Below are 24,294 nucleotides of genomic sequence, written 5' to 3'. Positions count from 1 at the left end.
AATATGGTTTAGCAGGTAAAGGTACCTGCTGCCAAGTCTTACCACTCGAGGTCAGTCCTGGGGACCCTGAAAGTTGACCTCTGATATTCACAAGTCAAGTGTGGCATGTACACACTTACCTGCAAATGTACACATACACACACACACACACACACACACACACACACACACACACACACACACACACTGAGAGAGAGAGAGAGAGAGAGAGAGAGAGAGAGAGAGAGAGAGAGAGAGAGAGAAAGAGAGAGAATAAATAAATTAATTTTTAAAAGTTTAAGTTTGGCAATAATAATTAGTGGGAAAAAAATCAGCCATGAATTTGAAGAAGAGCAGGGAGAGGTACATGGGAGGGTTTGGAGGGAGGAAACGGAAGGCAGAAAAGCTGTAATAAAAATAAAAAAAGTTTCAATTTTAAATTTGGGGGTTTTATTTGTTTGTCTAATTTTCCCTTTTTTTTAATTTTTCCTAGAAATTACATCTTTATTCACTTATCCATGATTTTAAAGAGAAAAGACAATAATGGAGGTGAGACTAGACAGAAACAGTTTTCTATCGTCTTTGATGACTCCTTTGGAGGCAGGGTCTGTCTGGCCCGAGCTCGCTTTAACTTGGGATCTTCCCACCTCTGCCTCTGGAAGGCTGGGAGACGAGCTAGGATACACGAGCTGCAGGTATGAGCTACAATGCTGGCACTCGATTTCTTTTAAAAATTACATTTGCGTATTGACTTAGTGTATGTCCATACACACACACACACACACACACACACACACACGCATGTCACAGCATACATGTGGAGGTGGATCACAGCCCGCAGAGTGGGTGATCGCCTTTCACCTCAGGGACCAAGCTCAGGCTTTCTCACACAGTCAAAACACCCTGCCTTTCCCAGGTGAGGCCACACAAAGCATGTTGTCTCCACTTCTGTCCTGGTCCTCCCAGTCTCCAAATGATGTGGGAAACAAACCCCTGACAAGCGTCTGTCCTTCTGTTGTTCACACTTCAGCCTCGTGTTCAGACACTTTTCAGATTCTGTGAAAATACAATATTCTTTATATTCTTCCCAGGCTTCCTTTCTGTGTAAGCTGGGCAGGGTCTGTCACTGCTGCTACTTGCACCCTGAGGACAATAACTGGTTCATTGAAGAATTAAGCCATGGCAGTGAGGTGACTCTCTCTCATCCTTAAAAAAAAAAAAAAAAAAAAGCCGGGTGGCAGTGGTGCACTCCTTTGATCCCAGCACTTGGGAGGCAGAACCAGGTAGATCTCTGTGAGTTCGAGGCCAGCTCTGGTCTACAGAGTGAGATCCAGGACAGGTACCAAAACTACACAGGGAAAACCAAAAACCAAAACAAACAAACAACAACCACAAAAAGGTGTGACCAGGCAGTGTTGGCGCACACCTTTGATCCCAGCGCTCAGGAGGCAAAGGCTGGCGGATCTCTGAGTTCCAGGCCAGCCTGGGCCACACAGAGAAATCTTGTCTCAAAAAAACAAAAAACAAAAGAACAAAAAAGAAGGAGTGGTCTCTCCTTAGGTCCCTCTGCATGTCTATAGAGCTGGCATCCCTCACTGGCAATGCCAAAAAGAACTAGGCTTGCAGAATACATGCTCCAAGTCACAGGTTCTCCTTTGAGAACCAAGGCGGTTCCAACCGTGTATGCAGGGGAGAGCCACACAGCCTGCAGCACTGAAGGGGTGGCCATCTTAGTCACCTGGAGCTATGACAAAGTACCACAGGACAGGGTCTTCTGAGCCACAGAAACAGTTCTCATAACTTGGAAAGTGGAAGTCTGAGGTCATAGTGGCAACACAGCCCTGTTCTTGAATGGGGTGTGGGGAGCTCTTCTGGGTTTGCAGATGTCTTCTCCTGCAGCACAGTCTCATGGGAATCACGTAAAGGCAATAATCCTCAAGAAATAACCACCTCCTGTGCTGGCTAGTTTTATGTCAACTTGATACAGACTATTGTCAACTGAGAAATGAGAACCTCCATCGAGAAAAGCCTCCATAAGACTGGGCTTCAGGCAAGCCTATAGGGCATTTTTCTTAATTAGTAATTAATGTGAGAAAGCCACGCCCACTCTGGGTGGGCCACCTTTGGGCTGGTGGTCCTGGGTTGTATAAGAAAGCAGGCTGAGCAAATCATGGGGCGTAAGCTAATAAGCAGCACCCCTCCATGGCCTCTGCATTAGTTCCTGCCCTTGTATGAGTTCCTGCCCTGACTTCCTTCAGTAATGAACTACAATGTGGAAGAGTAAACCCAATAAACCCTTTCCTCCCTAAGTAGCTTTTAGTTATGGTGTTTCATCATAATTAAAAATCCTAACTAGGACAACTTCCAAAGAAACCACCTCCTAATACCATCACCTCAGGAACTGTGATTTCAACACGTGCTTTGGAGGGAACACAAACTTTCAATGTACACTGTCAATCAAGCTTCAAAGGTTGAAAATTGGTCCAGGTGGAGGTAGGAGGGGGTCAGACCTTAGATCAGCCTCTAGGCACGTAACAGGGTAGTATTTTATAACTTTTCAGTGATATTAGTCCAGGCATGCCTCTTTCTTGAGTAATGTCTTGTATTGGCTGTCATTAGCAACTGGATTAGACATGTGTCCTTATTTATTCATTTATCTGCCTGCACCTGATTTGCAATTGATTGCCTCCTGCCTTGTATTGCCACTGTATTCTCTATGACAGCAAGTGAGGTAAGCCCAAAACTTCACAGGCACATATGCGTGCACACTCAACTTCTTCCTTGATCTCTCACAGCTGGAACAGAGCAGCGAAACTTTTGAATTGTAAGCACACCATGCAAGGGAAGAAATACCGTTCCCAGGGAAAGCACACGTTGACAGGACTCCTAGAACTTGTTCAGATCCCAATGTGGAAATATCAATACCCAGGGAATGTTGAAGTAAATTAAATAGCTCGCTCCTAGAAGTTTAGGCCCAATGCACGTAAGCCACATTTCAAAAGGAACCTGGCAATATCCTACCGTGCTGATATGAGCTAGGAGAGCTGACACTGTCTCCACCCCAGCTTCTTTCTCTATGTGACTATCATGCCTCATGACTCAAGTACAAGGGCAGGTGCAGGACAGCATCGAAGGGCTTCCAGCCCCTTCCCCTCCGGGACAGCACTTTTCTCACTCACCTCATTGGCCTGCATGCAATCACCAGTGCTCACTTTAAGTATAGGCAGCAGCAATGATGGAAGAGACTGGACTTTGGTTAAGATTACAGCTCTCACAGGGCGGCAGTGGTGGTGCATGCCTTTAATCCCAGCACTCGAGAGGCAGAGGCAAGTGGATCTCTGGGAGTTCAAGGCCAGCCTGGTCTACAAAGTGAGTTCCAGGACAGCCAGGGCTGTTACATAGAGAAACCCTGTCTCGAAAAACAAAAACAAACAAACATTAAAAAAGATTACGGCTCTCCCAGAGATCAAGGTGCCATTCAACCCTGAGCAGACAACGAAGCGTGGTCCTAATTTACTGTATATGTGGTATCCACCAACATACCACATGATGTGCAGTTAATCATTGACCCAGCTCGGCACTTTCGATTGGCTCATCCTAGGACCACTCCAGTCTCCATTCTCTGCCTCACTATGTTCCATCCACCTATAACCTCTATCGGTCTATTTTCTCTGCATTTAAAAACCTGTGCCTCCAAAAAACATCACCTTTACAATACGAGTATTAGCCAGGCTCTCTGCAGAACACCTCCCATCTCAGCAGTCCAGTGATTACAAGGCCACAGGCTGTGGGGGTCTGTCCATCTCTACTTCCTCTCTTCTACCTATCACCTATAGGGGCCTTGCCTCTCCCTATGCCTTCAACCACTCAAAACGTCAGTAATGCTCGACCTCCCCTCTTCAGCTCAGGAGTCCCTGAACTCCTGACCTATGCCTTACTTTCCTCAAATTATGTAGCTTAAGGGTTTATGGAGGATTTCACCAAAAGACACAGGAAATCGGACTTTTTAAAGTTTAGCAATGTGGATGAAATGCGATCTGTTAAAACGACGGCACATGCAGAGGCCAAGAATGGGACACAGGACCCCAAAGAAATGCTAGGTATGCAAGAAATCAGGCCAGTGAGGCAGGGCAGATTCCACAGGGTAGCACTGGATGTGGGAGGAAGGTCTGGACTGCTAGAGTCAGGCAAGAGATAGGAAATGATTAGAACAACCAGGTTATTACCCAACTCAGAATGCTTCTAAGGCCAGTGAGCAAACCCTTCACCAAGAGCTTTACTAAATGGCCCAGTCATCCCACAGGGAACTGACCCAAAAGGATTCCAGAAATACAGCAACGCTTCCCAGAGCCTCTCCCACCTTGCTTTCTACACTTGCCACTTTTCGGGCCCTGCCAATCTGCGTGGACTCATCACCCAGCACAGGTGCTGAGTTATTCAATTATTCCAGCAGCTTTGGAAACACATGTGTAGCTAGAAACGCTTCCGAAAAGAGGAAAATCCTCTTATTTAGGTTACTAGGTCAATTTTTGATCCTCTCTGGGAGTCTTGTTGGCCACGTAACTGCTTTTCAATTAAATAAGCAGCTCACTGACACTGGATCCTGACTAGCAAGATGTAGCAGCAAATACCGTCACCAACAATAGGCTTCCAGCTCTCTGCGAAGTTGCAAAGTGCAGTTGCAAACAGGCATGCTATGTCCAGGTCTGCTCAGCAGCTCCGGGGCTCCCGCCCTCAGGGCACCACAGGCTGCAGAAGCTGCTGAAATACACATACTCCAGGGAAGCGAAGGATCTGAGGCACAAATGACTTCCAGCTATTCCCATCTTCTGACACACAGCTCCAACCTGCCTTGCTTCCAGATTAAAACAGACTGCTACCTTCTGAGATCTGTCATAATGCTAAAGTCACCGAAATAATCTGTCTGCCCCGGGATCTGGAAGCCACTCCGAACACCTCTCCCACAACCCACCCACCCGCGGCACGCCAGCTCTCAGAGATATTTTCTCCTCTAGAACAAACCAAAGAGACTCTTTGAGGAGGGGGGAAGCTAGTCATGAAGCAGGCCTGCCAGAGTCCATTTTAGAACCGGGTTTCTTTAGCCCCGCTGTCTTTTACTCTGAAGAACTTGACGGTGAGACAGGTCAGAAAAGGCAAGTACTTGCCTGAGGTGACTTTTAACCCCAAGTAAATTACAAGACTGAAGCAAACCATATTTTTCCATTTAGTCAAAGCAATCTGTATTAGTCAAAACAAACTCTCAGATGCTGCCCTGTAAACATCAAGCCAGGACCCCCTGAGAATGAAGGACAGTAACCTACAGAAAGCAGAGCTCTGGAAACAGATTCTGGTCAGGCTGGGGAATGACTCTCTCAAGCAAGTGCTTGATGCTCAACACAAGGACCTCAATTCCATCGCAATAAAACACATAAAAATACGAGGCATGGTTGAAAGTGCTCGTAATCCCAGAGCTGGGGAGGTGGGGACAGACTGGTCCATGGGGGGTGGTTAGCTAGTCCAGACCCTGTCTCAAAGTCTTCCTGGGTGGAACACCCATGGCTGTTCTCTAGTCTCCACATATATGTGTATACACATGAACCCTCACATACATGCTTCTATACACACACACACACACACACACACACACACACACACACACACACACATACACACACACACACACACAGAGTTTGATTGATTCAGGCCACCTTGCTCATACCACTGTATAGGGGCCACAGGATGAAACGAGGCATGGCATGGTACCAAGGAATAATAAAACATATCAGTAAAACAAAATAATAACACACTCATCATCACAGGAGTTGGAAATGCTTGGATTCCACAATCATCCCCTTTCCCAAGAGGCTCCCAGAATGGCAACAGTCACAGGAAGGAAAGAGTGCATGCCCCTGCCTCTGCCCCGCATGCCCCTGCCTCTGCCCCGCATGCCCCTGCCTCCGCCCCGCATGCCCCTGCCTCCGCCCCACTCCATCCCTCTCACCATTCCTCCATCTGTTCAGCTCCATCTCCAGATGCTGGATGACACTCTTCAAGGCCTTGTTCTTCTCTTTCTCCTTTTCATATTTCTTCTTCCACTCTTCTGCTGTTAGTTCCAAGTTCACAGAGACTGTATTCTTGATGGTCTTCGCTCTGGGATTAAAACCCAAGGAATCAATTCTGAGAACAGCCATTAGCACTTACTGATTTTATAGAATCAAGCCTCAGATTCCCTTCACATCCAAAACCGGACTGGGATAGCAGAGACTTTCTGTGGCATCTACCTACAACCCTCAAAGCTGGGTTAATAGCACTGCTACTTCATTTTTTTTTTTTTTTTTTGGTTTTTCAAGACAGGGTTTCTCTGTGTAGCTTTGCGCCTTTCCTGGAACTCGCTTTGGAGACCAGGCTGGCCTCGAACTCACAGAGATCCGCCTGGCTCTGCCTCCCGAGTGCTGGGATTAAAGGCGTGCGCCACCACCGCCCGGCATGCTACTTCATTTTTTAAAAAAAGATTTATTTTTAGCATGTGTGTGTCTCTCTGTGCATGCATGTCTGTGTGCGTGTATGTACAGGTGTGTGTGTGTGTGTGTGTGTGTGTGTGTGTGTGCCCTTAGAGGTCAGAAGAAAGCACTGGATCCCTGGGAGCTGGAGTTAGGGGTGTCTGTGATGTGGGTACTGAGGTCTGAACTCTGGTCCTCATGAGGACAAAAAGCACTCTTAACTGCTTAACTGCCATCTCTCCAGCCTCACACTGTCACTCCTTGGAACTCCAGAAACATTCTGCCATTTTCTCCTTCCCATTCCATCAGCCTTTCAATCCAATGGACTTTTGTTCAGATTGTGTCTCAGCACCCCACCTTGTCTAACTTCCTCTGCCCCCCTCAGTCTGTTTTTAGCCCTAGGGTTATAGGCTTACCCCCAGGTTTAGCATGTTCCTTTAAGCATCCCACAGATTGCCAGATTCATCGTCTAAACAGAATTCTCACTTAATTCAATAAACATTTATAGAACACTAGGGACATACCAAGACAGATAGACAAGGTCCCCAGCCTCTTAGAGCTTGGGGTTTCTTATGTCAGTGACAAAAATGAATGATTAGTTACTTCTCTTATTTGTCTTTGGTGCCTAGAACCAAAGTGTTGGGCCCATGCTAACTCATGGGCTATGGGGTAGGTGGGCCACATAAGCGAGGGAGGCTGACTAGCGACCACCATGGCTTCCTACTGATCCCTTTATCAAAGGCCAGGATCACCACGTTAGAGTAAAGACCTGATGGTTCTCAAATCATCTCATTGTTTAAAAGTGGCCAGAAGTTGGTGTGCTTAAATTAATATTTGCATTTTTCAAATTCAGAATGTTTTTAAAAAATTGCATGACAAGCATGTCTCATGGGCACTATATTTCATGATCTCCTAGGGCATGTGGTCTATGGGTGTCACATACAGCTGGACAGCTAGTGAAAGGAGAAGCTGGGAAGAAAAGAAAAAATGAGCATCTGTAACAGGTGAGATTAAACAAAAGGTTTGGCTCACCTAGGTCTGCACAGAAACGGACAGGTTTAGCCACATCCCAGAAAGAGTGGATTCCTCTTGTAGGAGTCCATTAGCCATTTACTTGTTAGGCAGGGAAAGCTCATGTGAAAATACATGATGTCCTGTCTCACTTGCTATTGACATTCTCATTTTAATCTCCATGTCATGTTTGCCGGTCCAGCTGACGTGTGATCCAGGTTAATTACTGCTGACATCAGATGACAGTCGGGACAGGATTTCTATTTTGGTGCAAGAAACTCAACAGTCCTCCCAGTGCTGCAGATGTCATTCCAAAATTAATTCCTAAAGCAGACAGCTAAATAACCCAAGTGTTGAAAGGGGAGTTAAACTACTTCAGTGTGGGACTCACTAAAGAATTAGGATAATTCTCATTTGCTGTAGCTTGAGGCTGCTCTCTCCGGAACTGTCTCAACTCTAATTCTTCAACAGCAGTAATTTCATTACTACTTTAAAGCTCACTGCAGTCTGGCATTCTCATCCCGCCTTCTAACGTCCTTGGGCGGTGCTGTGGCTGTGTCTGGGATACAAACACCGGCACAGCAGTGCCCATTCCGTTATCAACTTAAGTCAGAGAGTGAAGGAAAAAAACAAACCAACTCAGCTAAAATGCTTGCTGTCATTGGAGGACACACCTTAAGACTACCAATTCTACTTAAGGCATAAATAGTCTCCTGATGGCTCCAAACGGTACCAGAGAGAAAAAGATGGAGCCCCTGTGCTGTCTCCAGGCAGGGTTAGTCAGAGGCACATTCTTCAAGCAGACCTATCAAGGTTTTTACAGGACAACTGATTCTGGTTTCTGAGCTGCCCAGAACATTCTCTTTCTTCTATTTCTGTATTAAGCAGAGTCCTGGCAGTGAAGAGATGACCCACTCAACTTGCACATCTTGCAGAGTTTAACAAAGGTATGGAAAGGTGAAACATGGGACAATGTAACGCCTATATTAGTAGACATGGGAGAAGCCTCAAAAAGAGAGCTAGAAGAGATAACTTGCTCGTGGGACCCATAATAGCTTGTGGTCTGGGGCAATCCAGCCCAAAATGAGTCTGCAGGGAAATAAATGCCTGGCGTACATTCCCTCTGTCATTTTTGATCACCTACCATGTTTTTCCTGGCCTGACCTGACTGAAGGCCAGAGGTAAGGGGGCCACTGCCGTGATTGAAGAGAGCACAGAGCTGGGCAGGATGGAGGCAGAGCAGAGTCAGAGGAGAAGACAGAAAATAATGCACCCCAACTCTGACCTGGAGCTCAAGCAACAGCGGGAAACCACGGCTCATGCTAGATCCCTAGAATTCTCTGGGCTTCAAACGGGACTCGAGCTAACCTTTGCATCCCCTGAGGCCAGGATATGGAAAAATGAGCTAACAGAAAGAGAGTTGACATAGATTCAAAATATTTCCCATATCCTAGAGAGGGGGGGGGGGAGGAAGGGAGGGAAGGAGGGAGGGAGGGAGGGAGGGAGGGAGAGGGAGAAGGAGGGAGGGAGGGAGGGAGGGAGGGAGGGAGGGAGAGAGAGAGGGAGGAAGAGGGAGAGGGAGAGGGAGAAGGAGGGAGGGAGGGAGGGAGGGAGAGAGAGAGAGAGAGAGAGAGAGAGAGGAGAGAGAGGTGGGGGAACTGAATTCAAGGAATAAATAACAGTTCTTAGAAAGTCATAGTCCTTAAAATGATTACCTAGTCAGAAACTTTGGCTAGAAGCAGAACGGATAACAGTCCAAACACTCTGCATCCCTGCCATCTGATCTATGGGAAGTGCTCATACCACAGAGCAGGAACGTGGGCCTTTTGATATGTGGCAATAAAACTCCAGTTCCACTTAAGAATTCTACTCCAGACGGATCACAGGGTGAAACAGTAAAATGTCTACAAGGAAATGTGGAGAATGTCCTCAAGACCTTGCGTTAGATAAAAGATTTCTTGACTACAACATAAAAGAAAAAAATTGACTATCAAATTAAAAACTTCCCTAATTAAAAACCATTAAGAGTTAGAAGGCAAGTCATAAAATAGAAGATCCTGAAATAGATGCAGACAACAGAGTTATCTGGAGTAACTCCTATAAATCAAGAAGGAAAAGAAACAGGCGAAGACTCGAATGGGCAGTTCCTGAAAGAAGTGCCAATCAACAAGGAGAACACTGGCATCATCAGCTACTGGGAACGCAACTAAAATGCCACCAAGATGCCCTTCCACACCCAACAGAAGAGCTAAGTGGTGAGAAAGGGCCGTGACTTTACCTCTGATGATCTACCAGGAGTATGAATTGTTACTATAATTTTAGAAAAGGGAATTGTAACATCTGCTAAAACTGTATGCCACACCCTATGACCCATATCTATTCTTACCTAACAGGTGTGTTCATAGGCAACAGATACCTGTAATGTTCTTGATAACAGCCCCTAACTGAAAGCAGTCCAAATACCCACCAACAGTATAATGAATACATTCAATCGAATACTAGGAATACAATGATATGCAAAAGCAGCTGGATGAAAATAGTACTGTGTGGTCTTCTGCATGTGAGGTTCGAAGGCCTGCAACTCCAGTCCATGCTGCCTGAAGTCGGGATGGTGCTTACTCTTGTGAGCACAGTGCTGGCTAAGCGGGTACCAGAGGAAGGCTTCTAAGGCACTGGAGGCGGTTACAAGTTTTTGTGCATTTGTAAATGTTTATAAACTGCACACATTAAGTTTATGCTTTTTACTATATGCATGCTATATTCAATAAAAATGTGTTACAGAAATAAACATATAGAAAGGCAACATCTCCCCACCTAAACCTCCCTCCCCATGATCCCTCCCTCTCCTTTCATATCACCCATGTTGGAAGTAGAGGGGAAGGTAGAGGAGGGGGTTGGGAGGAAGGATAACTAACTCTAAGGGTGTTTAAAGCTATATGAAAACCTATTTTATAAGCTTCCTAAGTATATACATACATTCATATAAAAGAGTTTAATTGGAGTTGCCCTACACAAGGGATAATGCTCTTCTCAGAGGCCATAGAATGCCAAATACAAAGCCTAGTAGTGTTAGATATGGGCTGCCTCCCCTTGAGTTACATAGGTCAGGGGTAAACCAGAGACCTCCAAAAGCAATATGGGCTATGACCACTGATCTTGGTTGCCCACCAGAACTTGGTGATAAGACCCTTCTGCTGAAGAAACCACACACTCTGGTCAAGCAGGACCAAGAAGCTTCCTCCCTGCTGGCTACATTTTGCAGGAAAGGAATGTGCTATGTAGGCTGCTGGAGGGGAAATCATCAATAGCCTTCCCAGCTGTGAAAACTACAATAATGACCAGTGCCGTAAAATCCAACTGGGGCAAAGGTGGCATGAATGTTATGGGGGTAACCAACTGATTGGATTTAAAGTCGGCTCCACAGGAGAAAACACATACCTGGCACTCTGAATCTGGCCAAGAACCCATGGTTGGGGGGCACACGGGTCCCAGGGGTAGGTGAACTACTATTATTATTTTGCTAAATAGACATAGTATCAAACTGATCTCTGAACTCACATCTCTGTGCCTATACATTAAGTAGCGCAGCTCTCTGTCCTTGTTAGAGACGTTTAAAGAAACACAAAGGTTCAGTGGACAGGGATCAACCCAGATACTCCTAACTAGTCAAAGTGCAAAGTGTGTCTATAAAGTGCTCAACCACTAATGGGACGCGTGTATCACCCTCACGCTCAAGGTTCAAGGAGCTCTATAGAAGAGGTGGCAGAAATATTCTAAGAGCAAGAGGTTGGGGAGGGCATGGGGGAAACTGTCTTCCAGACATGACAAAGTTACTGAACCCATGAGCTCATGGCAGCTATGGTTGCCTGCACAAGATGAACATTCTAGCATGGAAGAAGAGGCCCTCGAGAGTCAGGCCCCACCATTAACTGGAGAGCCTCTGACAGCTCATGGCTTCTGGAGAGTGAAGAGTCAGTTTCTGATAGATCTACTATACTCCACCCATGAATACATATGGGTGTATGCAGCACAAATTGGACCCTATGAATTATTTAAAAAAAAAAAAAAAGGAGGAATGAAGTTGGGAGAAGTTGGGGGTGAGGGGTGGACCTGAGATGAATTAGGGGAAGGAAGAGTGGGGGTGTGAATATGATCAAATACATTGCACGAAATTCTCAAAGAATTAATCCAAATATATTTTTTAAAGGAAAGGAAACACATCAGATACAAGCATTTCCAGACTGCGGAACAAACCAGAGCTACTAAAAGAGAAATTGAATTTCTGTGCCCAGAGGGTTCTTCTTAATAGAACAAATATTCTCCTGTCTAGGACTGCTGGAAACAATCCTGAAGGGTGGAATAAAAGGTTCTCAGTGCTCATTCTCCTAAGAGACCTGAAGTAAAGCATGTGGGGTAGTAATCTCGTTGTCCTTGTACCCTGAACTCTAGCAAACGAGAAGAGAAAGCCAGAATGTCCATCAGTCCCTACTTTGGGCTATGCTGACTACCTTTTCTTCTGTAGATGCCCAGCTATGCACCATCACTGTAGACTACACAGTGGGATCACAGAGAGTGTTCACACAACTAAGCGGGTTATCAGGTTAAGGGCATGAGAGCAGGAGTGCTGACCACGCCCCGCCCCGCCCCCCCCCCCCCCCCCCCATCTCCCTCCTACAGCAGTTGTGAGAGAGAGCCATGTACCTTGCCTGGGCAAAACAGTAGAGCTGGCCCTGGTGGTATGAGTGTGGGTGACCCAGATCTGAGGGCCTGAGAGCAGAGGAACTGGCCCAGCTCCTTGCTGCAGGCTGCAGTGGGTGAGCTAGCCAGCCCAGAGAGTGCTGGAGAGCTCGCCCGGGTAGTGATGATGAGAGAAAATTGGTGGCCCATCCCAACACCCACCAAATCTATGAACTGTTGGATCAGGTGAAGGGGACGAACCTACAGATCCAAAACAGCAGAACTCCACAACATAGGACAACAGGATATCCAAGAGGAGCCCCAGTGAAAGCCCATTATCAATGGTGTAGCAGAAGCCAAAGGCCTCAAGCCAGACCAAGGACTCATGGCAATGAATACTTGCATGTAAAGGTGAACAGACTAAAAGGTAAACTGTGACTCAATGGGTCACACTACAGATTGTACAAGATTCTTCTCTCTCTCTCTCTCTCTCTCTCTCTCTCTCTCTCTCTCTCTCTTTTCTTCTTTGTTTTGTTTTGTTTTGTTTTTTGGTTTTTCTTTTAAATTTGGTTTTGTTTTGGGAAGAGAGGTTGAAAGGGCAGAGGACAGGCATGAGGGAGATAAGTGAAATTGGAATGCCTGATGTGAAATTCACAAAGAATCAATAAAATTAAAAAAAAAAAAGAATATCTTGAAAAAAAAGATTTCTTTTCAGTCAAGCATGATAACACACATCTTTAATCCCAGCACACAGAGGCAGAGCTAGGGAAATCTCTGTGAGTTTGAGGCCAGTCTAGTCTACTTAGTGAGTTCCAGGACAGTTGGTGCTACACAGAGATAGCCAATCTCAAACAAACAAATGAAACATTTATTCTTTTTATGGGTATGAACATTTGCCTGGATATGTGTGTGTATGTGTGTGTGTACAACATGCAGGCCTGGTGCCCAGGAGAACAGAAGGGCATTGGATCCCCTGGAACTCGAGAGACAGATGACTACGGTCACCACACAGGTGCTGGGAACCAAACCTGGGTCCTCTGCAAGAGTAGGAAGTGCTTTGACCTGAGTCCTATCTCCAGCCAGGCCTGGGCTCTAACTTGGGTTTTTCCTTCTTTCGTTTGTTTTTGTTGTTTCGTTTGTTTTCATTTGTTTTATTGGCTTTAGAAATTTTTTTTTTTTTTATCATTTTCCCCTCTCCCCAGCTCCTTAGATCCTGCCCACACCTTTCTACCCACTCAACTCATGCTCTTTGTCTCTCAAGGCCAGGAGGCCTCAACTCTACACAAAGAACTACAGGCAACTGAGGAATCCTGAGAGTGAGAGACACAACCTTCTCCAAGATGGCAGTGCCCTTTGTGGAGTGTAGGAGGGTAGTCCAGGTATCTGTTTCCATCTGTCAGGGTTTAACAAGGAAACAGAAAGAGATAAGGACATAGACCCCAATAGACGTACAAAGTATTCTTCCTTAGTTTTCTAAGAAAACTGGCTCATGTGTATGTGGGGGCTATCAAAGCTCAAGTCAGGTCCAAGCAGCTGGCTGGAAATGCAGGTGCAAGCATGTATTCTGGTCTTCAGTTCTCCCTGGGAAATCCCAGGCTTTGCTTTTCAAGGCCTCTATGATAAGAGGAGGACCATGCTCATTACACAAGATTATCTACTTGACTCAGCCAACTGAGTGCTGTTATATGATTTTTTGTTCGTGTTCTGACAAATAAAGCTTGCCTGGATATCAGAGGGAGGAGACAGCCACTAGTTAACCACAGAGGCCAGACAGTGGTGGCTCACACCTTTAATCCCAGCACTTGGGATTAAAACTTACCAATAAAAACTTATTAATAAATTGCAATTTATTAATAAGATACGAAATAAAGACAGATTCAGGGGAAAAAAACAAAACCTCTAAACGGTTTACAGAATGTTTGAAAAATGTGTGTAGGCTTGGAAGAGAGAAGAGAAAGGGTAGAAACAGTCATAGGTTAATAAAGTGATTTAAAAATAATAATAAAGTCCTTAAAAAGGGAATAAAGTAATAAAATATAATAAGCCATGTAAAGATGGAAAATACACAGAGAGTCTGGATTCTATATTTTATTGTGTTGTCTTTGGATTTTTTTTGACTGTTAATGGACAAATGATAACTGCTGAGAAACATTTGATTGTACAAGCTACTAAATTAAACCAACCTATATATTTTAAAAACATCTTGACTTCAAAATTTAAGTCAAAAGACATGTTACTTTGGGAAAGAGGTTCTGCTTTTATTTTCACAGGAAATGAAAGGCTCTAGATTCATTCTGGGTTAAGAAAAATGAGGTTTGAGCAAAAAAGACCCCCCTGAAAAAATCTCTAATGGGAGTAGATGGCCCAGATGATCCAACGTTTCAGAGTGCCTCTGTTGTAGTTTCCTCTGAGTTCTACATTCAGAACAGCTTCAAGGCTGCTGGCTGAGATGATCCAGTCTCATAGAATTCTCCAATCAGGACTTGACCATAATCCTGAATTTTCTCAAGGTCCCCCAAAGATTATCAGTGCCGCCAATCAACAGGAAGTAGTCTAAAGAACTACACCCAACATTCCCAAAAGATAGATCATGGATATTTATTATCATTTAAGGGGGGTTGGGTCAAGTTGTTATTGGTAATGGTCAAGAAAAAAGCTGAACAAAGGAGATTAGATTCAGGGATCTTGTAAAAAGAAAAGAGGGGGATATAGAAATGTGGTGATACAAGTTAGGATGGAAAGTGAATTAGGTACAACACTTTGGACTCACCAAGATATGATAGATAATGGAGTATTTTCTCTGAATTTGTCAAATGCAAATAGACTAGACATTGTTAATATAATTCTTGCCTATAGTTATCATGCGTATTGTATTTACGCAAAAAGTAGAAATGTTGTATGATATTTCGTTTGTGTTCTGACAAACAAAGCTTGCCTGGAGATCAGAGGGTGGAGCCAGCCACTAGTGAACCACAGAGGACAGGTGGGTGGAGACAGGATCTCAACCCCACTTCATTCAGTCTGAGGATTCGTAGAGGTTAGAAGTCTCTAGTAGCTGCTGTTCTGCTTCTCTGATCTTTCAGGTTATTACCCCGATATCTGATTCCTGGTTTTTATTGATAAGACTAATTAGGATTGCTTCAGAGTAAAGCCATAAGCATCTAAAAACTGCTGTCAGAACAATAGCTAGGTCAGGGTTTGATGGAAGTGCCTAGTCATGTATTTGGGTACAAAATTAACATCACAACTTCTGATCTGCCCGGAGTCTCAGTTGCTGTGTAAATACCTACACTTTCCTCAGAACACACTTCTGCTCCAAAGCACTCGCCAGGCCTGGAAAGAGCTCGCTGCTTCTAAGAGAAAACGCTAGTGAGTGAGAAGGAATTAAAACCCTGATGACCAGTGAAGAGCTGGCCTCTAGTTAAACTTACGCCACACAGTATCTTTCTTTTCCTCCAAGAGCTTCCGTTACCCCACTGGTGTCTCAACAACAGGCCCTCCAACAGAGGTGATTTAATTCTTGGTTTTATGTCAAGTGCACCAAAGTGTGTGCCTTAACTAAACTGCTCAGTCTGTCTCTGCAGGTAATTTGTTCGCACACTCTTGTGACATGAATTTTACATGTACACTATTCAGTCTCTGACAAACCCAGCCGTCACTATGGCAGGTGGCTTGATTAAAATGATGGCATCATTTCCCTTTGGAAGCAGTGCACACCAGGAACAAAAAGATTAGTACTCTTCTCGAGTTATCAATCCCCTTTCACATTCAACATACAAATAGGCTGAAATATTGGTGCTGGCCCAAGGCACACTGCCTCAGGCCTTCTTGCACTGATTGGTGTGTCCCTCGGGGGCCCCCTTTCCTACACACACACACACACACACACACACACACACACACACACACACACATCAAGACACATTAAACAGACTTCTAAGATAATGGGGTGATTTGAGTGCACACATCTGAAAATTACAAATATCTTCTTGAAAAATGCTAGAAAAATACTATGGAAGAGTAATTAAAAACTGAAGAATAAAATTCTGGAGTCTAGAAGAAAAAGATATCCACAGCAATGTTTTAATTTGGTGTTTTGGTTCTCAGGTATCTGGACTACCTGTTGCTCTCTGACACACAGACAGAATTGTCTACTTCTGCACTAGCAAAGTGCTGGGCACTCAGAGGGCTAAAGAGACAGGCTTGATCAGATAAGACCTAGACAGCGTGGATTTTTCTCTCTGAATCCAGTACTAAACCTAGAATCTTAAGGAAGGCTAGCTAGACTCTTCGCAGAGTGCCCTCAGGCACCTGTAGACTGTGGCCTTTCTACAACTTCAAAGCACATGTTATTGTCTCTCCAGCCCAGGAAAAATATATACTTCCCCTGTGACCTTGAGAGAATCACAGAACTTAGGCTGCCCAAGGTTCTTCAACAAGAACAAAATGAACACTGGCTATCTGGCACTTGGGACACACACAGCAGCTTTTCTGAGTTCAAAGTGCTTAATCTTATTAGCTATCAGATTCCATGTCTAATCTGATGTTCAGACCCAGGTCTACTGTATAATTGGGTTCAATGCATATAGTTAACAACAAAGCCAATAAAAGGCCCATAGAAAAGTCCACTCTCCTTAAAGAACCAATTAGTTAACATGCATAGAGAAAAAAGGAACAAACTACCGCATATTTCTGACTACTTACTAGAAGGCAAACTAGATCCAAACCCAGGTCAATGTCGAGGGACAGCGATGTCACAGCTCAGCAAGGATCCTGCATCATGACCTTGAGGCTCACTTGCTTCCTTGTTCACTAAGCATGTATTCATTAATCACCTACTGTATACTTCCCATGCTGGACCGCAGATATCAATGGCAAATGTACTCTCTGCTCTTATGCAGTCAAGGGTCTGGTGAAAGATGCAGACCAACTATTTCATCTGAAAACATGCTTGATGTTACATTTTATTTTCTTGAATCCTAAATTACCTATAGTTGTGGTGATACATTGTGTACCCTAATAAAACTTACCTGGAAGATCAGAGAAGCAGAACAAGCCACGGCAAACTTCACCTCACCAACTTCTCAGCTGATCCTGTTTCCACGAATCCTCAGACTGAAAGCTTCTGAGTCCTCACCCAAATGGATCTCAGCTGAACTGCTGCTAAAAGTCTAAAAGCTTAAAAGCCTTAGTTCCTGGTCCTCATGCCTTATATACCTTTCTGCTTCCTGCCATCACTTCCTGGGATTAAAGGCGTGTGTCTAGATGTCAAGTCCTGGGATTAAAGGTGTGTGCCACCACTGCCTGGCCCTGTTTCCAGTATGGCCTTGAACTCACAGTAATCCAGACGGATCTCTGCCTCCTGAGTGACAGGATTAAAGGTGTGTGCGCCACCATTTTCGGTTCCAGGTAAGTTTTGTTAGGGTACACAATGTATCACCACATATAGTGTTTCTTCACCCATTAGTTCCAGAAGTGAAATTCTATTTCATTCAAATGTGTCCCTTATATTACAACGCTGTTCCTTATTTCCAGTCTAGTCTTATCTGCTACTATGAACTTTCCAACCCTCAGTACTGCTGGAGTGTTTAAGGTGGAAGAAGGGGAGCCTGACATCAGCGGGAAGCCCCTCTGTACCAGCCCTTGGGCAGAGTGAAAATGGAAGCAGCTCAATCATCCCCCCAAAAGTCCTTGGAAGGAACCACTCCATCTCTATGGCAAAGAGATGAGAAGCTCCGAGAAGTCAAGGAGAGAGCGGCTCAATGACCAGGACACGAAGGGGTCACCCTGCTGCAATGCCACTGCCTCAAGCATTAGCCTAGTCAAGGATGTCATTTAGGAGGAAGAAAAGGATCCAAATTCGGATGGAAAGATAGATTAGTTCTACAACATTTCAACACAATTATTATTTAGACAGCCCAAAGGTGCCACAGCTGAATAATCCTATGTTCTGTTGAGGCTCGGGAAACGATCAGGATGTGACACAGTTCAAACAAGCTGTAACTATTTCCCATACAGAATGCCCACCCCATCTGCCCCCTCCGAAACTACTTCTTGGGCATAATCATACGACACATACTCCTGGGACTAAAGCAGGGGCGCACTGGGAACCCCACTAACACCCAAGGCAGTAAGGGCTACAGACACAGCTCCTCAGCTGCTAACATTGAATGTAACAATGGTAGGATAATCCAAATCTCACCACATCTGTCCCGGCTCTGTCCCATGAGCACCAAAGATGCTCAGATCACCCAAAACATCAGCATCACAGGTTTAGGTAACCAACCCCCAAAAAAGCACAGCTGAGAAGATGGGGTCTGGCAAACTAAGCAAACAAGACTGAAGGAGGCCAGCTGTGGGCAGCCAGCAAGGTGAAAAACAGTGCGTTAAGAAAGGCAAGGAAGGTAGGACCCCACGTACACATGGGAAGATTGTGTTCATCACCAAGCTCTTCATGCCCACCCATCTGCTAAAGCCTGCAGAAGCAGGGCATGTTGACTCAGGCCTTTTAAACAGTGAGAAGGTGGTCATCCTCCACCCCTATCCTCCAAATACACCCCAGGCCTCCCATCCTCAGAGTTAATGCATCTGATTTCTTTCCTCCATTATTTATGCCTCTACTCTATCTTTATCTAACTTCCTGATTGTTTTTATGAACAACTTTGCGATGGATTTCAGATTTACGTATGTGAAACTGTATAGTGCTAAGGGCTAAGCTTCAAGTCCATGAAGAACAAAAGTACCAACGAGTAGGGTGTTTTGTTTTGTTCAACATCATTCTTCCAACAGGCGCATTCCTGACCACTACTAAAAACATAATCCCTGTGGCCTCAGTAAGTAATGCCTCAAGTTTACAGATCATCTGCTAGAGGCAATGTAATAATTATTTGCCCCTCTGACCACTGCCCCAAGCCATTCACACCTAAGACCTATATCGTGGCTCAGAGCATGGGTTCTGAGACCCCGCACGCACCTCTGTCCAAACATCAGTGTGGACTTGGTTTCAGCTTCATTGAAGACTGAAGGAGAGCAGCAAATGACAATTGTGGTCCTGCAGTTCCCACCCAGAGAGTCCTGGAGAATCCGAGTCATCTTGCTGTCCCGGTATGGCACATGTGTTTTCTATTTAAGAGAAGAAGGGGTATTGGTTCTGACAGCCCACTCAAAGAAGAACTACAGAAACAAGCAAGCAAGCCAAACTTAGAAACATGTGGAATAAGAATCTGCAGCCAGGTCTTCGGATCTTGCCAAAGAATGTCCATTCAGTGACCCATGTCATTGGAAGTTAGCATCACCATTCATACTTTCTAGTGGAGCGGATCTCCCAGCAACAAGCACCCCAGCCAGGAATCCCTCTGCTCTCTTCCACCATTCATACTTTCTAGTGGAGCGGATCTCCCAGCAACAAGCACCCCAGCCAGGAATCCCTCTGCTCTCTTCCAAAGAGGAAAACGAATGTCTGGGATGTGTGGCAAAGAGAACACACAAATCCCAAAGGCAGCTTCCCATAATACTATTTAATAGATGGCGACAGGATTACTTACTGTCCCTTCTGCCAAGGCAGAGATCACATTTCCAAGAGCAGACAAAGACTTGTTGATGTTTTTAGCTTCATCGAGAACAGCTCCCTCGGCACCGGTTTTGCTGACCTACCAGCGGACAGAGAAAGCGGTGAGGACAGGGACAGCACAGAAGAGAAAATGCCAGCTGGCGGAGGGGCAGCAGGCAGACCCTCCAGGAAAGCAGGGAACGAAGTGAGTGAGGATCACAGTGACCCAGCTGTCCCTGGAGCCCCAGGCTGCGGATCTGATCTCTCCTGCTGTCATCTTCCTCTCAATTGGGTTTTAGTGGAATGGCTGAAATGTCTCAAGCGGGAGAACTGCAGATACTTCCCCGGGGGACATCCATCCAGGAAAGCCAGGCTCCCGAAGTGCTGTCACCGCAGTGAGTCGAGTCCTGGGGGACTAAACCACAGCCTCCCAGTCGGATGGGGTCCGGCGGGGCACAGTGAGGAAAACGTTTAGGAGCCCCAATTTCAGGCAAAGGACTAAAGAAATGGGTGTGCTGACTCTACCCCTTCTCTGCTTCTTTCTGGACCAAGGAGGGAGGGAAGGATATCTAAAAAGACTTAGGGAGCTGTGGAAAGACAAGGATACGTGTCTTGCACTGTAAATTTGGTTTGCTTCTACAGCCCTCCACATATGGTACTTCCTCTACTGCATTAGTACAGATAATTTCACATTTACAGCATCTCCTCTAGGTTGAGAGGTTTACAAATCCTGCCATTTTTTTTTTAAAAGGCAGAGAGGGGACTCAGTAAGGGTTGTCCTGGCTGCCTAGGCAGAAGCTACAGAGTCAACAGCTGCTCTCTAAAAAAAGGAAAGAGGAGACGTAACTTTAAACTGAACAAAGATGGATTTCAAATACATATGAAGGCGAGTCCCCGCCCCCAATAACAGAGGGGAATGCTTTTGGGTGTGTGTGGGGGGTGTTCTGAAAATAGGACAGACTTCTTCTGTCCTGGAACTGTAAAGGGCAGCTTGCTTGCACACAGAGACATGGAGTGATGGGCCACAAAAAGCAGCAGCCTATTGCAGGAGTTTTTAGATGATCTCTCATTTGAGCATCTTAACTTCGTGAACTATTCAGAGCAGGGACTATCTATTTATCACCTTCCATTGGCAGGCAAGGATAATGAGCTCCAGAGATGTCCCTCCGCCAGCTTAAGGGAAGGATGGCTCTCTGGGGTAATGGGAACTAAAGCCCAGAGCTCTGTTCTCAAGAGAGTACATTCATACGGATTCATCTAGGGAAAAGGAAAACAGACAGGAACAAACAAAACTCCAGGAGGGACACCTGAAATAGCTCGTAAGTGCCATTAGCAAGAAGTGCCAACTGCCAGCAGGAGGCAGGTGTCAGGGGTATTTCAGTCCTAAAGAACTCATCTCCACATGGCTCTCTGCACAGGCCTGTGCCGGGCATGGCAGGCAAGTCAGTGGTCAGGCTAGAGCTGAACCATGTGCCCCCTTCACCCTGATGAGTGATCAAGAACGTGGCCAGCTCACACATAGAACATTTGAGATGCCCAGCCAAGACTAGCCGATGTTTTTCCTCTTGGGACAAAGGCAAGTAAGAGAACAATTCGAACAGCCATGACTTACGTGAATGTTCGTGGCCATGGTGAGAGTTCGGGAACTTAACAGCGTGAGGCATTAAGTGGCAGTCAGTGGCAATCACCTGGACAGCTAGGCAGACTGATGGAGACAGCCAGCTGATGTCACTGATGAATGCAGGAAGGGGCATTGTGCATGTGTACTAGCTCTATGATGCTGTCTAAAGGGGTTGTGTCCTGCCAGAGTACGGCAGTGGGTACATCCCCTGGTGTGCAGGGGACTGGGAGGGAAAAATGGTGATTCTGGATGTGGTCTTAGCCAGTTCCTGGGGGCACAGAATTGTTGAGTCCAGGTGTGTAAAGAGAGTCACAACAAAACCAAAGAAGGCTTCATAGCCAGGGGAACCAATGTCACTCATATGAGACTGTCACTTCAGACCCACTACCAGAAGAATTGGAACACTAGGAGAGCCCGGGTTCCAGACCTTTCCTCAGTAAGGCAAAGCTGCAGAAGCATAGCCACCATGTTCCAGTGACAGGACCTGTCCTAGCCTACTGGAGTCTGTACACCAGACAGCTCCCTCCATCCCAAGAGAGCCAGCCTCTCCCACCTTCATGAGGCTGCCTTACCAGGCTAAGTCACATTAACCCTGTTTAATGCCACAGGCCCTACTAAGCATAAATGGACATGAGCCTTTGAAGTACATCCCTCTGACACAACTAGGGAATTTTTGGACCAGAAAAGAAAATGAGAAAACCAAGAAACTTGACAGTACCACGCCTCAACATTTTAAACCTCTTTAAAACTAGGGAGTAAAAGGCACAAAAATTATACAACTGTACACTCGAGCAAATAACAGGGGGAAATTATAGATAATATAAATCAGAGCCAATTACCTTTTCACTCCCAGCCAAATCGACCAAGTACAGCTTCCCACTGAGTTTTTTTTCAGTCTCCACATTCTCTTGTTTAATGTTAATCAGGAAGATACTGTGACTCCTCGAGCTGTGTTCATTCATGTCTGAAATGAAAAATGGTTTATTGCCCCACAGAGAACACGTGAGCAGAGGTAGCAAACCTCTGGTTCTTAAAACACAACCAATCAAGTCCCGCTCTTGCAGTTCTCCGCAGGTAGTGCAGCTCATGTCAGAATGTACCTGAAGCTGCTGTTTCTTCTTTCAAAAAAAAACAAAAAATAAAAAACCTCATTCTAGAGATGACATATTTACAATGTCTTCAAATAACAAAGGCATTAACCTAATATTCTTGCTGCGAAGTTTAAAATGACAGTGTCTCAGAATCTGCCAGAAGCCTATATCACATCCTACACCAGTCTCACCAAGAAGCTCACAGCTTCCTTGACAGTCCTGTGGAAACGATCTGACTTTATCACAGTGTAGTATGTGATATAGTTTGTCCTACTCATGTGTAGTACCAGGTATTACCAGGACTATCATAAACTTACTTAAAGGATGATTAAGACACACACCTCTATAACCATGTTAAACAGAGAGAGGGCTCAAGGATTAAATGTACTTCATTAGGTTGGGGTACCAGGAAAAATGCTTCCTTTTCCACCATAGCCCAGCAAGTGTCCCATCAACTTTCACCATCTCCCCAAAAACATCTTACTAGATTGTTCCAAAAAACTCTGGAGATCCCATTTTAAAAATCCCAAATGCCAGCCGGGCGGTGGTGGCGCACGCCTTTAATCCCAGCACTCGGGAGGCAGAGCCAGGCGGATCTCTGTGAGTTTGAGGCCAGCCTGGGCTACCAAGTGAGTTCCAGGAAAAGGCGCAAAGCTACACAGAGAAACCCTGTCTCGAAAAACCGAAAAAAAAAAAAAAAATCCCAAATGCTGGGCCTTTAATCCCAGCACTCAGGAGGCAGAGGCAGGCAGATAGCTGAGTTTGAGGCCAGCCTGGTCTACAGAGTGAGTTCCAGGACAGCCAGGGCTACACTGAGAATTTCTGCCTAGAAAACCCACCCCCTAAAAAAGTCACAAATAACAAGCAAATTTAGCAACATTGCAGGCTGCAAAGTCAACATGTAAAGAGCATTTATGTCTTTATATGTTACCAAAAATGCCTGACCAGAAATATTAAGAAAACAATCTATTTACAATAGCAATAGAAAGGATAAAATACTTAAGTATGAACTTAAAGAAAATGATAGGTTTTTAGACAAAAGCTGCAAAACGTTGCTTTAAAAATTAGTAAAACAGATACCGATGAATGCAAATAGAACCCCACGATAATTTACTAAAAGATTAAATAGTGTTAAGACATCAGAGTTGGGGCTGAGGAGATGGCTTTAAAAGATGAAACTCTGCTATATTAGCATGAGGACTGGAGTCTGGGTCCCAGAACCCATGGAAAAGCTGGGCAGGCCCGGCAGTTATCTGCAACCCTAGCCCTGGGGAGGCGGAGACACATGAGCCCAGAGCAAGCGCGCTAGCTAGACTAGCTAGAACTGCTAAGTCCTGTGTCGGTGAGAGAGGCCGCCTCCATCAAAATAAAATGTGAGGATGGAGCCAAAGAGACAGCCAACATCAGCTTCAGGCCCCCACACACACACACACACAACATGCACATGGACCTGCCCACATGTGATCCTGCTTACACACACCACACACAGATACCCATAAAGAACAGATAAAAATATTAGCCAAAATAATCTAGGCAATACAACTGTAGCAAAACCTCAATGATACTTTCCACAGAAAGAGAAGCATCTATGCTAAAATTTTAAAATTCATACAGAATCTCGCAACATCCTGAACAGTCAGGCTGATCTGGAAAAATCAGCACGGGAGCTGTGGAGATGGCCAGTTAGTGAAGCCGCTGCTGTGAAGGGTGAGAGCCCGAGTTCAGGTCTCAGCAGGGGAAGATGCGAGCGTTGTGGGGACAGATGGTGGGATGTTGCCCACAACGCAAATGGACTCAACAACAGTGCGCTGTTTTAGCACACTGAAAGAGGAGCGGGAGCTGGTGAGAGTGAGATGACTCAATGGG

General features: G+C 45.3%; 1 protein-coding gene across 2 annotated transcripts in view; it reads right to left on the bottom strand.

Moving 5' to 3' along the window:
- The window catches only part of Kif5c (kinesin family member 5C), a 159,783-nt gene that overhangs the window by 61,243 nt on the left and 74,246 nt on the right, over positions 1–24,294 (bottom strand). For both annotated transcript variants that reach the window (XM_052725855.1, XM_052725854.1), the window contains exons 8-11: positions 22,177–22,301; positions 19,712–19,816; positions 19,141–19,289; positions 5,981–6,129 (exon numbers count right to left, since the gene is read on the bottom strand). In XM_052725855.1, coding sequence (XP_052581815.1) covers positions 5,981–6,129; positions 19,141–19,289; positions 19,712–19,816; positions 22,177–22,301 — 528 coding nt within the window. The remainder of the gene's footprint in view (positions 1–5,980; positions 6,130–19,140; positions 19,290–19,711; positions 19,817–22,176; positions 22,302–24,294) is intronic.

The sequence above is a fragment of the Peromyscus californicus genome, unplaced genomic scaffold (assembly GCF_007827085.1).
Source record: "Peromyscus californicus insignis strain IS unplaced genomic scaffold, ASM782708v3 Scaffold_7__1_contigs__length_154581171, whole genome shotgun sequence".
Taxonomy (NCBI): Eukaryota; Metazoa; Chordata; class Mammalia; order Rodentia; family Cricetidae; genus Peromyscus; species Peromyscus californicus.
Note: the sequence above shows the minus strand (reverse complement) of the source record. Positions and strands in the feature narration are given on the sequence as shown.